General features: G+C 54.9%; 1 protein-coding gene and 2 long non-coding RNA genes across 3 annotated transcripts; all 3 read left to right on the top strand.

Annotated features, from left to right (window-relative positions):
- The first annotated feature begins 9292 nt into the window (after positions 1-9292).
- Positions 9293-11661, top strand: LOC119715449 (uncharacterized). The gene is made up of 3 exons (XR_011805553.1): positions 9293-9603; positions 10850-11158; positions 11365-11661. It is a non-coding gene; the product is annotated as an uncharacterized lncRNA (long non-coding RNA).
- A 120-nt stretch (positions 11662-11781) lies between these two features.
- Positions 11782-14025, top strand: LOC101795522 (scavenger receptor cysteine-rich type 1 protein M130-like). The gene is made up of 4 exons (XM_072030390.1): positions 11782-12105; positions 12186-12500; positions 12827-13672; positions 13760-14025. Exons 1-3 carry the CDS (start codon positions 11793-11795, stop codon positions 13222-13224), a joined length of 1026 nt encoding a protein of 341 aa, XP_071886491.1. The 5' UTR covers positions 11782-11792; the 3' UTR covers positions 13225-13672; positions 13760-14025.
- A 299-nt stretch (positions 14026-14324) lies between these two features.
- LOC140000513 (uncharacterized) lies at positions 14325-16637 on the top strand. The gene is made up of 2 exons (XR_011805554.1): positions 14325-16013; positions 16247-16637. It is a non-coding gene; the product is annotated as an uncharacterized lncRNA (long non-coding RNA).
- The last annotated feature ends 520 nt before the right edge of the window (positions 16638-17157 follow it).

Genomic DNA, 17157 nt, shown 5'->3' with positions numbered 1-17157 from the left:
CCTACTGACCGATGCCCAACCTATCCCCAAGCAGCTGGTCTTCCCACCCCAGCCAGCCTCCCCATAGTAATTGTTCAGCATATCATTCCTCTGCCTGTGGCAGGAATAGCCCAGACTGTCTTCCCCAGGATGTTTTTTATGTGTACTACAGGGACTTTATCTCCTTCTGCAGAACATAACATGTTTGATTGGGCATGTCCAGCTTTTTTACAGATCACCTAGTGTTGACTAACCAGGTGGCTTTTGGAAAATATATTTCCCAATGTTTGAATGTCCCAGCACCCATTGCCTTCAGCGTTGTCCTTAACAGTCCATTGTATAGCTCCATTTTCCCGGAGGCTGATACATGATAAGGGATGTGTTACGCCCACTCGATACCATGTTCTTTGGCCCAAGTGTCTATAAGGTTGTTTCAGAAATGTGTCTCATTGTCTGACTCCATTCTTTCTGAGGTGCCATGTTGCCATAGGACTTGCTTCTCAAGACCTAGGATAGTGTTCTGGGTGGTGGCATGGGGCACAGGACATGTTTCCAGCCATCCAGTGGTTGCTTCCACCATTGTAAGTGCATGGTGCTTGCCCTTGTGTGTTTGAGGGAGTTTGATGTAATCAATCTGCCAAGCCTCTCCATATTTGTATTTCAGCCATCGTCCTCCATACCAAAAAGGCTTTGACTGTTTGGCTTGCTTGATTGCAGCGCATGTTTCAAAGTCCTGAATAACCTGTGCTATATTGTCCATATAGCTATATGGTCAGTGTGGTGGTTTTACTGTGCTGGGCAGCTAAACCCCACAACCGCTCTCTCACTCCCCCTCCTTTAGATGAGGAGGGGGAGAAGTAAAGCAAAGAACAACTCACGGGTTGAGATAAGGATAATTTAATTAAAGGGAAATAATTATAATAATTAAATAAAGACTACCATGAACTAAACAATTTAACTAAGGGGAAATAAAAAGGGAAAGGGGAAAAGGGAGGGGAAAAGGGAAAATAAAAAAAGAAGGGAGGAAAACAAACAAACAAAATAAATGAAAGCTATATGGAAGTGCAGAGGAAAGAAATTACTCTCTATTTCCCACAAATGAGCGATGATTGACCACATCCTTGAAGCAAGGCCTCAACGCATGCAGCCAGTGTTGAGAGGAGGACCGACGTCTTCTCAACGAGAGCCCACCCCTCCCCTCTTCTTCCTGTTTCCACCTTTTATTGCTGAGTGTGACATCACATGGTATGGAATATCCCTTTGATTGGTTTAGGTCAGCTGCCCCAGTGAAGTTTCTCTCCTCACTTTTTGCCCATCCCCTAGGAGGGTTAGAGAAAGGCCCAATACTGTGCCACTGCTGCTCAGCAGTAGACACAACACTGGTGTGATAACACTGCTGTTCCAGCTACAAGTACAGAGTACAGTACTGTATGGGCTGCTGCCGGGAAAATTAACATTCCAGCCAGACCCAGTACAGTCAGGTCCACCCCTCGATCACAAGCCCATCTGTACGTTGCATCTCTACCTTGATGGCCTGAGGTGTCATGGGCCCATCGGGCTATAAATAATTTGCCTTTATGTTGCCAGTCCAGGTCCACCTGAACCACTTCAATCTTAGTAGCCTGATCCACCTGCTGGTTGTTTTGATGTTCTTCAGTAGCCTGATTCTTGGGCACACGAGCATCTACGTGGCGTACCTTTACAACCTAGTTCTCTACACGGGCAGCAATATCTTGCCGCAGTGCAGCAGCCCACATGGATTTGCCCCTGTGCTGCCAGTTTTTCTGCTTCCATTGCTGTAACCACCCGCACAGGGCATTTGTTACCATCCATGAATCAGTGTAGAGATAGAGAACTGACCACTTTTCTCATTCAGCAATATCTAAAGCCAGCTGAATGGCGTTCTCTTCTGCAAACTGACTCGATTCACCTTCTCCCTCAGCAGCTTCTGCAAGTCGTCGTGAAGGACTCCATACAGCAGCCTTCCATCTCCGATGCTTCTCCACAATACGACAGGACCTATCAGTGAACAGGGCATATTTCTTATTCTCTGGTAACTGGTTGTACAGTGGGGCTTCTTCAGCACAACCCACCTCCTCCTCTGATGATATCCCAAAGTATTTGCCTTCTGGCCAGTCCATAATCACTTCCAATATTCCTGGGCGACTGGGGTTTCCTATTCGAGCCTGCTGAGTAATCAGTGCAACCCACTTGCGCCATGTAGCATCAGTTGCATGATGCGTAGAGGGGACCCTTCCCTTGAACATCCAGCCTAGTACCGGCAATCGGGGTGCTAGGAGGAGCTGCGCTTCAGTACCGATCACCTCCGAAGAAGATTGAACTCCTTTATATGCTTCCAATATCTCCTTTTCAGTTGGAGTATAGCGGGCCTCAGATCCTCTGTATCCCCGACTCCAAAACCCCAGAGGCCGACCTCGAGTTTCCCCAGGTTCTTTCTGCCAGAGGCTCCACGTGGGGCCATTCTCCCCGGCTGCGGTGTAGAGCACATTCTTTACATCTGGTCCTGTTCGAACCGGCCCAAGGGCTACTGCATGAACTATTTCCTGCTTGATTTGTTCAAAGGCTTGTCGTTGCTCAGGGCCCCATTCAAACTCATTCTTCTTACGGGTTACTTGGTAGAGCGGGTTTACAATCAGACTGTAATATGGGATGTGCATTCTCCAAAAGCCCACAACACCTAGGAAAGTCTGTGTTTCTTTTTTGCTAGCTGGTGGAGGCATAGCTGTTATTTTGTTGATCACATCCATTGGGTTTGTACAGCATCCATCTTGCCATTTTATTCCTAAAAACTGGATCTCTCGTGCAGGTCCTTTGACTTTATTCTGTTTTGTGGCAAAACCCACCTTCAGAAGGATTTGGACTATTTTCTTCCTTTTCTCGAAAACTTCCTCTGCTGTTCCACCCCACACAATGATGTCACCGATGTACTGCGGATGTTTAGGAGCTTCCCCCTGCTCTAGCGCAGACTGGATCAGTCCATGGCAAATGGTAGAGCTGTGTTTCCACCCCTGGGGTAGCTGACTCTGGGTGTATTGGACTCGCCTCCAAGTGAAAGGAAACTGTCCTGCACTCTGCTGCTAAGGGGATGGAGAAAAATGTATTAACGATATCAATTGTGGCATATCACTTGGCTGCTTTTGATTCCAGTTTGTACTGGAGTTCCAGCATGTCCGGCACTGCAGCACTCAGTGGTGGCGTGAGTTTGTTCAGGCCACAATAGTCCACCGTTAGTCTCCACTCACCATTAGACTTTCGCACTGGCCATATGGGACTATTAAAAGGTGAATGAGTCTTGCTGATCACTCCTTGGCTCTCCAATTGACGAATTAGCTTATGGATGGGAATCAGGGAGTCTTGGTTGGTGCGATATTGCTGCCAGTGCACAGTTGTGGTAGCAATTAGCACTTGCTGTTCTTCAACCCTCAGCATCCCCACAACAGAAGGGTCCTCTGAGAGACCAGGCAAGGTAGACAACTGTTTAATGTCCTCTGTCTCTAAGACAGCTCTGCCAAAAGCCCTTTTAGGTCCTTGCCTCTCTTGAGGTAGTCTATGCCAAGGATGCACGGAGCATCTGAGCCAGTCACAGTATGATGTTTTTGCCACTCATTCCCAGTTAGAATTACTTCACCCTCCAATACAGTTAACTGCTGGGATCCCCCTATCATCCCATAAATGCAGATGGGTTCTGGCCCTTTATAGCTCGATGGTATAACAGTACATTGTGCACCAGTATCTACTAAAGCCTTATACTTCCGTGCGTCTGACATGCCAGGCCACCGAATCTATACAGTCCAATAATCTCGATTGTCCCTTTCCTCCCCCTGGCTGGAGGCAGGGCCCCTCTAATCATGGTCAGAATCTCTGTTTCTGTGTCTAAAGGACTGCCTGCTGGAAATTGGAGCAGCAAATTTTTCAGAGAACCCCTTTTTCCTGATCATTTTCTTTTGCAACTCCCATACCCATATCTCTAGGGTCAAGGTAGATTTTCCATCTCATAGTTCATGTCCTCTCCGTGGTCACATAGGTAAAACCACAGCATGGCACGGGGTGTATACCCACCATATTGTCTTCCTTGTGTGGATGACCACCTACCCCGATAGCTGAGACACTGCTTTGTACAGGTACAGAGGAGAATAATCTCTCTTCAAGTTGGTGAAACTTTTCAGAAAGTTTCTCAAAAGTGTTCTCTTTTGGTTGGTGGACACTGGTTTGTTCAGGTGGGGAGAAAGATAGATTCTCTTTAAATTGGTGGAACTCTTCAGAAAGTTTCTCCACAGCTGAGATGCAGGCCTGTAAGGAAGAGGAGAGACTTTCTTCCTACTGTCGGAGTTGTTTAGCCACTTCATCCACTGTAGGTTCCTCATCCTCTTTCCAGGCCATTATTGCCAATGAGCTGGCATATGATGATGGTGCACTCCGTACAAACTTCCGCCACATGGGTCGTGTACACCTGACTTCATCTGGATCTTTGGATGTTTGTCTGAGGTCTGGATCCTCATAAATCACTTCCCGTACGGCTAATTCCCTCAGGTACTGGATTTCCTTCTCCATAGTGGTCCACTTGCCTGGTAGACATAAAAGTTCTTCCTGGAAGGGATACCTTTCCCTCACAGCTGAGAGGAGACGCTTCCAGAGGCTGTGAGATTGTGCTCCATCTGCAATTGCTTTGTCAATGCCGGCGTCTCAAGCAAGGGATCCCAGGCGCCTGGCTTCCCTGCTGTCTAATTCCACACAATTGGCTCCAGTGTCCCAGCATCGGAGCAGCCAGGAGACAAGCTTCTCACCTATGCAACAACCAAAATCTTTTCGCACATCTCGTAGCTCATGTTCGTATAGGTTTCGGGTAGTTACTATTCATTTTTTGGCATCCTCATCTTCCTCCTCCTGAATCCCTGATGGCCCAGCATCGTCATCTCTATACCTAGATTTGGCAGAAGACTCTCTGCATTCTAAACGACCTGAATCTCTATACCATTTTTTCACCTTCTCTACAGGGGCAACTTGCACTGCTACAGCTCGTTTCTCTGACCCAGCTACAGGGTCTGCCACAGGGGTTGGAATACTCTTTGCAGGGTCAACTTGCACTGCTACAGCTCGTTTCTCTGACCCAGCCACAGGAACTGGAGTGGCTGCAGGAGCTGGAAACGGAGTGGCTGCAAGAGCTGGAGCTGGAGCAGCTGCAGGAGCTGGAACTGGAGCGTCTGCAGGAACTGGAACTGGAGCAGCTGCAGGAACTGGAGCTGGAGTGGCTGCAGGAACTGGAGCTGGAGCGGCTGCAGAGTCCACCGTAGGGGTCGCAGTGGCCGTTGGATCTGTCACAGGACTTGGAGTGGCCGCAGGGTCTGTCACTAAGTTGATAGTAGTATCATTTGCAGCTCGATAGGCATGAGCCAGGCCCCAGCACGTTACAATGATTTGTGTCACTTTGGAACTGCCAGAATCATGACACCTTTTTTTCAAGCATTCTACCAGTTTTTGAGGATTTTTCAGTTGTTCAGGGGTGAATTTCCAAAACACTGGGGGTGCCCACTGCTCTAGATGCCTACCCATATCCTCCCATACTCCCTGCCACTCACAACTATACTGCCTCCGGGCAGATCTCTGGATGAGATTCCTAAGTAGTTATTTAAATTTAAGCAAAACCTGAAGCACATTCAGGAGGCAGAACAACAAGACTATGCTGGTCTGAGTATCCCAAGGATATTCAATATCTTGGAGAGCTACTGTAACAAGCTCGGAGGATAAGAGAGTGGTGAAGGAGAAAGGGAGAGTGATCAAGGAGGACAAGGGGGTGGTGAAGGAGAAAGGGAGAGTGATCGAGTAAGAAAAAATATCTTCCCCGTTCCCCTCCGCAGATTGACTCCCTGATGAAAAAAGGCAACAAGTATAATTGCTAACAGTTTCTGAGATACGGTTTCCAAAGTATAGATTCGACGATGTTACTGAGTACAAATACCAAGTTAGAGTCATGACCAGATATTTCGTCTCATAAGCCACTGCTACAACACACAGTACCATAATGATCTTAAACCAGGGCCCAGAGAGGATAAACAACATGACAGAGACCACATACGGAAAATAACGTGTTATAATACTCAATTTGGAAAGCAGGTGCAGCAGAGTTGAGATTAAAGCAATCAGCATTATGACAAGTGACTATTAAGTAGGTCTAATACTTATACCGATTTTAGTTTAACACACTCTGGTCAGATCTGCCGTTATCTCAACCTTTCGTGCCCCACGTTGGGCGCCAAAAAGGACTGTTGTGGTTTAACCCGGCCAGCAGCTAAACACCACACAGCCGTTCGCTCACCCTCCCCCTCCCTCTCTGGGCCGGGGAGAGAAACGGAAAGTGAAGCCCGTGAGTTGAGATAAAGACAGTTTAATAAGACAGGAAAATAATACTAACAATAATAATAATAATAATAATAACAATAATTATAATAATACAATGATGATAATAGTACTACCACTAATAATGTGTACAAACAAGTGATGCACAATGCAATTGCTCATCACCCGCTGACCGATGCCCAGCCTAACCCCGAGCAGTCCGGCCCCCTCCCCTGGCTAGCCATCCCTATATATTGTTTAGCATGACGTCAGATGGTATAGAATACCCCTCTGGCTAGTTTGGGTCACCTGTCCTGGGTCTGTCCCCTCCCAGCTCTTGCTGCACCCCCAGCCTGCCCGTTTGCAGGACCGAGCAGGAAGCTGAGATGTCCTTGGCTTAGTATAAGTACTGCTCTGCAACAATTAAAACATCGGGGTGTTATCAGCACTCTTCTCATCCTAAGCCAAAACATAGCATTCTACCAGCTACTAGGAAAAAAATTAACTCTGTTCTAACTGAAACCAGGACATCTATAATATAATGTAATGTAATGTAATGTAATATAATATTATATTATATAATATAATATATTGTAATATAATAGAATATGATGTATGTAAATATAAGTAAAATGTGTGTAAATATATGCTAATTAATATAATGTGTATATGTTGCGCCAGGGGAGTTTTAGGTTGGATGTTAGGAAGAACTTCATTACTGAAAGGGCTGTTAGACACTGGAATGGGCTGCCCAGGGAAGTGGTGAAGTCACCATCCCTGGAGGTCTTTAAAAAATGTTTAGATGCAGAGCTTAGGGATATGGTTTAGTGGAGGACTTGTTAGTGTTAGGTCAGAGGTTGGACTCGATGATCTTGAGGTCTCTTCCAACCTAGAAATTCTGTGATTCTGTGATTCTGTGTAAAATATATAATTTGTATACATTTATAAAAATCTATATTTTAATAAAAATATTATATATATATATCAAACTATATGTCTGAGAGCATTATCCAAACACTTCCTGAACCCTGCCAGGCTTGGAGCTGTGAGGAGGCTGGGAGGCACCGCAGGGCCATGCCTGGGCACGGGGCCAGGAGGAAACCACCGTCTTCCTGCCCGGGCACCATGTCACGTGGGCTGCGGTTGGTGCATCTGCAGTGGCAGGCAGGCTCCAGCTCCCAACCCGCCGTGGGGAATAACGGCCCCTGGGTGACACGCTGAGAGCCAGGGAGACGCCTGAGGCTCTGGGCTGCAGCTCTGCTGCCAGGGCAGACCCTGGACCAGCTCTGGCTGCTGCCGGGACCCCACAGGAGGCTCCCTGGGGAGGGACGGGACAGCCAGCACCCCCATCATGGGGCTCTGGCCCTGCCCAAGGGCCTTTCCCAGCTGCTGCTGCCAGCACAGCAGGGGTTGTAGCAGGGGCAGGGGCTGGTCCCTTCCCAGCCTGACACAGCCCTGCTGCAGGACCAGACCTGAGGATCCCATGGCGCAGGGACAGCCGGACAATCACACCTTGGGCTCTTGGATGCTACAGCTCAGGAGATGCTCCGTGCTCCCACAGCAGGCTGCAAGGGGTGTCAGAGCCATCTGCCCCCACACCCAGCCCTACCCCACGATGATGTTCCACCGCAGTGACGTGAGACCCGCAGCGGAGCCGTCCCTCATATATGGTCATGAAGAGCGCTGGAGAAGTTCATTGGAGAGCTGGGCTGCGTCGGAGGGGAGATAAGTGCCGATAACGTCTAAAAAGGTGCCTGCTGCTTCGATTGGCTCCTCCTGCAGCTGGGACAGCATCTGCACAGATATATTGCCCTCCCATCATCGCCGTTTCACTGTGGGTCCCCAGGAGCTCCAGCAGCAGGGCTGTGCTGTCAGGACAGGAGCCTCAGGATGGGGGCAGAGGGACTCCTGTCCCCTTGGGTGCTGTGGCTGTTCCTCTGGGTGCAGCCTTGCAGAGGTAAGTGCCAGCTTCTCTGTTCCACAGCCTTGGGACAGTGGGCAGCAGTGGGGTCATCGGGATCTCTCTGGGAGTGGGGTTGTTTTCAGGCACCACTGAAATGAGAGGCAGAAGGTTCTCATTCCCTCATCCCTGTGTTTTAATCTGTGCTTGTCATGGATGGGAGGGGGTAATCCATTTCCACAGCTCCCATGATTATGGCAGCCCATGCCTTGCATCATTTCTAGACTCCTTGTCCTTGGGGACCCTTTTGTGAGCCCTTGTTCCCGAGCACTGTGCCTCTGGATCTGGAGGAGTCCCAGACAGTGAGAGTAACCCTCAGTGATCTCCAGGGCACAGCCCCTGTCCGGGGTGTCCCAGGGGGGTTGTGTGCTGTTCCTTGCCCCTGGGATCTGGGGAAACACTGACTCCAGGAGGGCAGGTTGTGTCCCATTAACAGAACGGGACTGGGGTGTCTGCATCCAAAAGTGGTAGAGAGGTGTTCTTCCTGGGGCTCTGTCCAAGCACAGGGACTGATCTGACAGCAGGGATGAGGAAAGTTTTTTGGGATCCTTGTGATCAATTCAGTTCCCTGTGGGCACCCTAGAGTTCCTGGGTTGGACAGTTGTTTTAGGAGGTGCCTGTGGCAGGCAATGGGCAATGGAAGCTGCTCAGGGGCATGGGGCTGTTCGGGGGACACTGGGCTGGGGAGGAGCGGGAGCCCTGTGCAGGGCTGGGGGCTGTGTGGGGGTGGGCATCTGTGAGGGCAGGGGTCTGCTGGGGTGGGAGGAGGTGCTGAGAGCTGTGGGGCAGCAAATGGCCCAGGAGGGCTAGAGCTGAGTACCCCCAGACCAGTGTAGCCCATGGGGAGAGGAGGAACCCCCCGCTGCCCCTGAGACAGCCTATGGGGACAGGGATCCCACCCTGGAAACTGGGAGTCTGCCTGGGGAGGGGGTCCTCACGGACACACAATGTGGGGCTCAAAACTCTCCTGACCCTTCCTGTGTTGGTGTTTGAAGGGGCTGCGGAGGTGAGGCTGGTGGATGGCGGCAGTCGCTGTGCTGGGAGAGTGGAGGTGAAACATCATGGCCAGTGGGGGACCGTGTGTCATTACGACTGGGACATGTCTGATGCTGCAGTGGTTTGTAGGCAGCTGGGCTGTGGGGGTGCTCTCAAAGCTCATCGGAATGCACACTTTGGGCCAGGATCTGGGCCCATTTGGATGGATTATGTTGGCTGTCGTGGCACCGAGTCTGCCCTGTCTGACTGCACACACGCAGGGTGGGGCCAAACAGACTGCTATCATATCTGGGATGCTGGAGTGACATGCTCAGGTAAGGACTGAACTTCTTCCCTACCTCTGGGATGAGGACACTTCTACGGGACCTGGCTGTGACCTCAGGAAGCAACAAGTGCACACCAGAACATGGCTCTGTGTGTCAAGTTGCACTCTGAGCTGGGTCTGTCACTGCTGATGTCCCTTGTCCCTGGGAAAGCCCAGTGGGAGCACACTGAGCATGGCCCTGAAGCTGGAGCAGCCAACCTTGGGGAGGTGTCTGGGTCTGGGAGAGGAAAGCCCTCACCCTTCCCCACTGTGCTGGCTGGTTCCCATCTTTCTCCTCCATTCACCCAGGCCCTGTCTGGCAGACTGGTCCCTATGCCAGGGGAATCTAGAGCAGCTCCCCCAGCCACCAGCAGCCTCAGGGAAGGGTGTGCAATGGCCCAGGACTTTTGGTTGTACCCCCAGCAGCCAAGAGAACCTTGGCCAAAGCAGAGGGGCTGCTCAGAGGGCAGGAGCACTGGGCTTGAGCAGAGGAACATGGTGGCAAGTGGCACCTTGTTCCTGTCCCGGGGTCACCCCATGAGAGCCAGTCCCTGGAGACATGGCCCCTCCAGGCCTTGCTGACCCACTGCCTGACCTCTCCTGCCTAACCCATGCCCCAGGGGCTGTGCCAGCACCTCCTGGCTCTCCTTGGTGCCTCCCCTCACACCGGGAGCTCGTGTCAGCCCAGGGCTGCTCTCTGCCTGCTTTCCTGACCCATGCATAGTAGGTGGCTGGGGACGTGCATGTCCAGCACCACACTGTACCTAGCAGAGGACCCCCCTTTGCAGAGGATTCCCCGAAGTGCCCCATCTAACAGCAGCTCCCCAAGAGCCCCAGCATTCCCTGGGAACAAGGGAGCTTTATGGCAGATCCAAGGATTTCTTCTAACTAGCCTGAGCCTTGTGGGGCAGAGCAGGCTGAAGTAAGCCCTGAGTTCCTGGGCCTGTTTCCCCGGGCCCACGTGCTGCGTGTGCTGCAGTGCTGGGACTGGGGCCGGGCAGCCCAAGGACTCCGGGCAGCAGCAGTTTGTCTGAGCAGTGCCTGCTGCTGGGGGCTTGCAAAAGAGGACATGGGTGTTGGGCTGGTTTCTGAGGAGCAGCAGGGGGGCCCTGACCTCTTTGTGCCATCAGCACCCACTGAGAGCTGCTGGGCTGGCCATAGGGCTCTGCATGTGGTCACCTCAGGGATGAGGTGGGAGGTGGGCATGGAAGTGCCAGAGGGCTCTGGGAACTCACAGGTCTCCTTGGTTGCTCCAGGATTTGTCCGTCTGGTCGGAGGGGACAGCCCCTGCTCTGGAAGTGTGGAGGTCTACGACAGGGACCAGTGGAAAGCTGTCTGTCACTCCCACTTTGGTGCCAAAGCTGCCGAGGTGGTGTGCAGGGAGCTGCAGTGTGGCACAGCCCTGTCTGTCCATGGGGCAGCTCAGCTGGGAGAAGGGGCCGGTCCTGTCTGGGACAGAGAGCTGCAGTGTGTGGGGAATGAATCCATCCTCTCCTTCTGCCCCACGGGGACCCCCAAGGACAAGGCCTGCACCCACAGCAATGGCACTCATGTCACCTGTACACGTAAGGACTTGGGGTGGTATGGTGCCCAGAGGGGCTGTGGTTGGAGCGGGAGAGCAGTGTGGGCATTGGGCTGTGCTGGATGGAGAGGAGAAACTGCTGGTGGGGAGGAGGAAAGAACGCTGTCCCTTTGGCCTCTCCTGCAGCTCCTGTGGGAACAAGAGCACAAATGTGGCCTCTCTCACCCTCCTTTGTCCTTGAGTACACAGGGTTCAGGCTGGTGAACGGCAGCACAGCGTGTGAGGGCAGGGTGGAGGTCAACATGCTGGGGACATGGGGGACCCTCTGTGACTCCCGCTGGGACCTCTCGGACGCCCACGTTCTGTGTCGGCACCTCGGCTGTGGCTTTGCTGAGTCCATTCCTGGAGGAGGGCTTTTTGGGAGAGGAACCGGCCCCGTCTGGAGAGACTCGTTCCACTGTGACGGGACTGAAGCCCACCTGGGGCAGTGTCCGGTGACTGCCCTGGGGGCCTCGCCGTGCTCCCAGGAGAACGCTGCTGCTGTCATTTGCTCAGGTGAGTGCTGGGCAGTGCTGCAAAGTCCATTTGCCCCTGGTGTGTGACACGGCCACACAAATTTGGGGAGCTCATGGCAGAGCCTGGCTGAATGTCTGCTCTCACCAGGCCTAACTCACCCCATGCCCCTGCGGTTGGTGGGCGGAGGGAGCCGGTGCGACGGGCGCGTGGAGGTCTTCCAGCACGGGACGTGGGGCAGAGTCCTGGATGAGCAGTGGGACATGCAGGAGGCCAGCGTGGTGTGCCAGCAGCTGCAGTGCGGAGAGGCAGAGGCAGCCTACACCCCCGTGAGGGCCGAGCGAGGACAAGGACCTGTGGGGCTGCGTGGGGTGCGGTGTGCAGGGCACGAGGCTGACCTGAGCCTCTGCAACACCTCGCTGCCTCAGAGCATGCCAACAGAAGGGATCATGGAGGATGTGGGGGTCGTGTGCCAGGGTGAGTGGTGCTGCACGTCCCACAGGTGCTGGTCCGGGAGGGCAGCCAGCCCCTGACGGCCGGGGTTCTCCACACTGCAGGGAGCCGGTGGGTCCGGCTGGTGGACGGGGCCGGGCGCTGTGCCGGGAGAGTGGAGATCTACTACCAGGGGCGCTGGGGCACCGTCTGTGACGACGCCTGGGACCTGGCCGACGCCGCCGTCGTTTGCCGCCAGCTGGGCTGCGGAGGGGTCCTGGAGGCAGCCGGCTCTGCTCGGTTTGGGGAGGGCTCCGGGCAGATCTGGCTGGATGGCGTCAACTGCTCCGGGACCGAAGCTGCTCTCTGGGACTGCCCTGCCGAGGCCTGGGGGCAGCACGACTGTGGGCACAAGGAGGACGCGGGAGTCGTCTGCTCAGGTCTGTGCTGGGCGTGGGGCTGGGAGCTGGGGCCTCAGAGACTAGGGTAAGTGCAGAGCTGGGCGAGGCCAGTGCCATCCCTGGCTGCCTTGGGTCCCCCGCCCAAGCCCATCCTGGCGAAACCTTCACACAGACCCTTGGGAGCCCATCCACCCTGACAGTGAGTGGGGAGGGCAAAGGAGTATGTCAGAGACCTCTCTGCCCCCAGATGCAAAAGGGATTTGCTGGCTGTGCCTCCGAATTCCTGAGCACCTGGGGTGCAGAGGAGCCTCTGTTCCACCAGCCCCAGACCAGCCTGTTCTGTCTGGGGCCTTTCCTCCTTCCAGAGTTCACGGCCCTGAGGCTGGAGAACAGCGACGGCTGCTCCGGGCGCCTGCAGGTTTTCTACAACGGGACGTGGGGCAGTGTTTGCTCCAACTCCATGACCACCGAGACGGTGTCACTGGTGTGCAAGGAGCTGGGCTGCGGGAATGAAGGGGAACTGGAAATACATTCTAACTATGCCAAGCTGTCTGGTACTGCATGGCTGGATCACGTGGAGTGTGGGAAGAGCAACAGCTCCTTCTGGCAGTGTCCCTCTGCTTCCTGGAATCCGCAGTCATGTGATGACCTCCGAGAAGAGACCCACATCACCTGCAATGGTAAATCTGAGACATCAAGGCACCAGGTCCAGTTCTCCACTGGGCATGCTGAAATGCAGAGAAGAAACCCAGACGGGGTTTGACTTCCTGCATTAGACCCTGCTGCTACTGGTACACAAAGGTGACTTCAGCTTTTGGAGCCACCCATGTCCACCAGCAGCAGTCAACAGCCGGGCTGCCAGCAGCTCCCTGGGGGATGCAGAGGCATCTCCGGGCAAGGTCTCAGAGGAGACCATGCAGGGCTTTCAGGAGTCCTCCCTCCTGGGACAGCCTCCTGCTGCTCTGTGAACCACGGACCCTGTAGGGCTCAGAACTTGGGTCCCCCCTGCAGTGCTGTGTGCGTCCCCTAAATGAACAGGGTGCTGCTGCTGCCCTGACCCAGGCAGCATGGGGATGTGTGAGCAGAGGTCAGCCCTGCTCTGTTCTGCATGACGCCTAGAGCAGCCCTTTTCAGACCAACTTCTCTTTCCTTTGGGACATGGACAGAAAGGCCGCAGGTGGCTGCATGCCCCAACTCCACCAGCTGCACAGGTAGGGAGCTGCCCCTACGCGTGCCCCCCTCACCTGGCAGGGCTGTCCCAGCTGTTCTGGTGCCATGAGACATCGCTGCCTCCCCAGACAGGGAGAAGATCCGTGCTGTGGGAGGCAAGGACGACTGCTCGGGCAGAGTGGAGATCTGGCACCGTGGCACCTGGGGGACACTGTGTGACAATGCCTGGGACATGTGGGATGCCGAGGTGGCGTGCAGGCAGCTGGGCTGTGGCCCCGCGCTCTATGCCCTGGGCCAGGCTGCTGCTGGAGAGGGGACGGGCCCCATGTGGCTGATGGAGTGCAGGGGGACGGAGCTGTCTCTGCAGGACTGCTGGGCCCAGCCAGGGGACAGCGGTGCCTGCCAGCATAAGGCAGATGCGGCTGTGCATTGCTCAGGTGAGCAGTGGGGCTGGGAGACATGGCTGGGGGCTTGGCAAGGAGCTGGCTTGGGCATCTGCCCTGCTGGATTCTGGCATGGCCCCAGTGCTGGCCCAAGCAAGGGTGTCTCTGCAGAGTGGGAGGCTGGTGGTGGGTGGGGAGCAGCCTCTGTGAGGCTGGATGTCCCAGCACATCTCCTGGGCTGTCTGCACTGTCCTGTGAGCAGCACAGAGCAGTGGTGCTGGGCCCTGTCGTTGCCACCCTGCTCAGCCCCGCAGGACGGACAATTCAGGTGGCACATGCTGGGGTCATTTGCCAGGGAGGCTGCCTGGTGCCACAGCCCCAGCCTCTTATCCCAGCTCTCCTTCTGCTCCCCTGCAGCTGCACCCAGGACAGCAACACCCCCCCCACAAGCAGGTAAGCTGTCCTTCCCCTGGGCTGGGTCTGTCCATGTCCACGCTGTGACCCACAGCCAGGGGAAGGGGCTCCCTGTTGGGCTGTGAGACTCCCAGGAAATTGAGAGAGCTGGGGGAAGTCTGTGATGTACCCAGCAGGGTGGGAGCTGCCCCATCACCCAGCCTTGTCCCCCCCAGCCCCTGCTGCCTTGTGTGGTCAGGAGTGGTATGTCCTGCCTCCAACCTCTCCCTTGCTGCCCCTGCCGTGTTCCTGCCCATGCAGATCCCCCACGGGGCCGTCCAACCACCAGCAGCGAGGGACTCTCAGTGCTTGTCATCCTCCGCATAATCCTGGGGGTCCTCCTCTGCCTGCTCCTGGCCCTCCTGGCTGGGCAGGTGCGAAGCACCAGGGCTCAGCGCAGAGGTGCCTCCTTCCCCAGTGGTCCTAGGGGGGAGATGCCTCCTGGTAGGGCTGGGGGTGCTGGGGGTGTTGGTGTCCTGGGGCACAGAAACAGAGCCATGTGCTGCCTCCTGCCCCATGTGCTGCCCCACTGACTGACAGATCATGGGGCACCAACATCAAGGGGTGGAGAGAGCCCAGAGCCTGAGGCATCCGTTCTGGGGAGAGAAGAGAAATGTGAGATCTGGGCTGGGTGAGACGGGGAGGATGTACTGCTGGCAGTGCTCTTGGCAGTACTGGCAGGAGGAGCATGGGGCAGTGGAGTCCATCACCGTTGTATCAGCCACCCCCCCAGCAGGGCACGGGCTGTGCTATTGACGTGTGGGGCAGAGATGGAGCAGCTCCATGGGGAGGAGAAATGTGGGAATTGGTGCAGGGTCTGCACTGGAACATGACCCAGGGACCAAACGGGCACAAGGGCTGTCTCCAAAGGGATGGTGTGAGGCTGACTCTGCCCCAGACTATCTCCATGGGAATGCTGCCCTCCCTGGGGATGTGGCTGCAGTGCCAACACAACACAGAGGGGCTGTGCTGTGGGGACAGCCTTGTGCTGGCCCCGATAATGGGGCTGAGGGAGCCCAGTGGGGTCCTGTCCCTCTCTGCCCATTCCCAGACCAGCCCTGCCTCTGTCCCCAGGCTCCGGGAGAGCTGGGGAGCCCTTCCCTGAGACCCATTTGCAGCCCTACCCTGGGCACATGAGGAGGAGGATGATCTGGGGCCACTCCCAGGGTTAAGAGGTGGGAGGGGGAGGGTGGAAGAGCTCCATTTCTCCTCCCTGCAGACAGACCAGACAGACAGCAGTGCCACCGAGTGTTATCATCAGAGCTGGAAGCATGAAGGCTCTGCTGTGACCCTGACACCAGCAGCATGTCAGCCCTGTGTCCCCACACACCCTCCCACCCTCTGCTCTTCAGAACATCTCTTCTCATTGCCACCACCTCCCCTCTCTTTTCAGATGTCCCTGTCCTGCCTGGAGGTTACCCAGCAGGTGGCTATGATGATGCTGGGGAGGTTTCTGACCCTGGGGAGGATCCTGTCCCTGGACAGGGGGACTGGGAAGTGCCCAGGACACCAGAGGAAGGAGCTGGGCCCAGGGATGCAGTCACAGGTGAGAGGGCAATGCAGCACTGCCACTTCCTAGGTGCCAACCCCAGGCCTGGGAGGATCCATGCCATATTGAAAGCCTGACCACCTCCATATGGAGAACCTGTCCTGGGAGATTTTGTGGGGGCTGGGAGAATGGGCTGAGTGTCTCAGGCTGGTGAGGATGAGGAAGATGATAAACAGCCCCGAGGGGCACCCCACAGGCCCAACCACAGCAGCCTGCCTTGATGCTTACAGGGGGAAGCCTGCACTCCCGGAGAAGTGCTGGGGTCCCTGGGGCTGATGGACACACCTCGTCACCTTTCCTGGGGAGCACGGGCTATGACGATGTTGAAGAGGTGTCTCTGGCATATCCCCATGAGGACACCCAGGATGTGACACCAGAGCTCCATGCACAAGAGTTCCAGAGCCCCAGGCCAGCAGAGCCCAGCTCTGCTGAGCAGCTGGGTGCAGCCGGGAGGGAGGAGAGCTCAGTGCCACTGGGAGAGCCGTGAGTGCCAGGAAATAGTCTCCCTTTTCCAGCAGTCAGCAGACACACATGGGTATTTCCCCTCTTGGTATTCCCCTGTTTTTATGCTGTGTGTTTGTATTTCCTCATATTAAAACCCTCTGGGGGCTTTGCCCCAGATCCAGTCTTCCCTGACCATGTTTCTGGGCGTCTCCCTGAGGTTGATGGAGGGGAGAAGAGCTCAAAGATCCAGCGGTTGGGAGGGGACACATCTTAGAGCCAGCAGGATCGGGGTCTGGCTTTGGGGCTGACAGAGCCCCTGGTCCCTGGACACTATTCCTACTGACAGAGACATTTCTGTCCTGCCAGCCACAGGCAGTTTCCAGACAAAGTGGATCTCTGGGAAGCCCCATGAGACACTCCCTTGCAGTGCCCACCTTCTGCTGCCTTGGGCCCCCACGGAGCCTAAGGATGCCTGCCCAGCACCCATGGACAGAGATATCTAAGTTGCAAGAGGTGAACAGGGAGATGTCTTGGATCCTTGGGCAGGACTTGGCACCAGCTCCTGTTGGTGGGTCCCCACAGCCCTCCAGGTCTTTCCCAGCAGGCTCCTCTGCTGCAGGCTGGGAGGTGCCTTTGGTAGTGGGATGGTGGGCTGGAACACCTATTGGAGCATCTATTTAATCCCGTTGGGTCAGCT

Source organism: Anas platyrhynchos, chromosome 32 (assembly GCF_047663525.1).
Source record: "Anas platyrhynchos isolate ZD024472 breed Pekin duck chromosome 32, IASCAAS_PekinDuck_T2T, whole genome shotgun sequence".
Lineage (NCBI taxonomy): Eukaryota > Metazoa > Chordata > Aves > Anseriformes > Anatidae > Anas > Anas platyrhynchos.
This window is presented reverse-complemented; position numbering and strand designations above follow the sequence as displayed.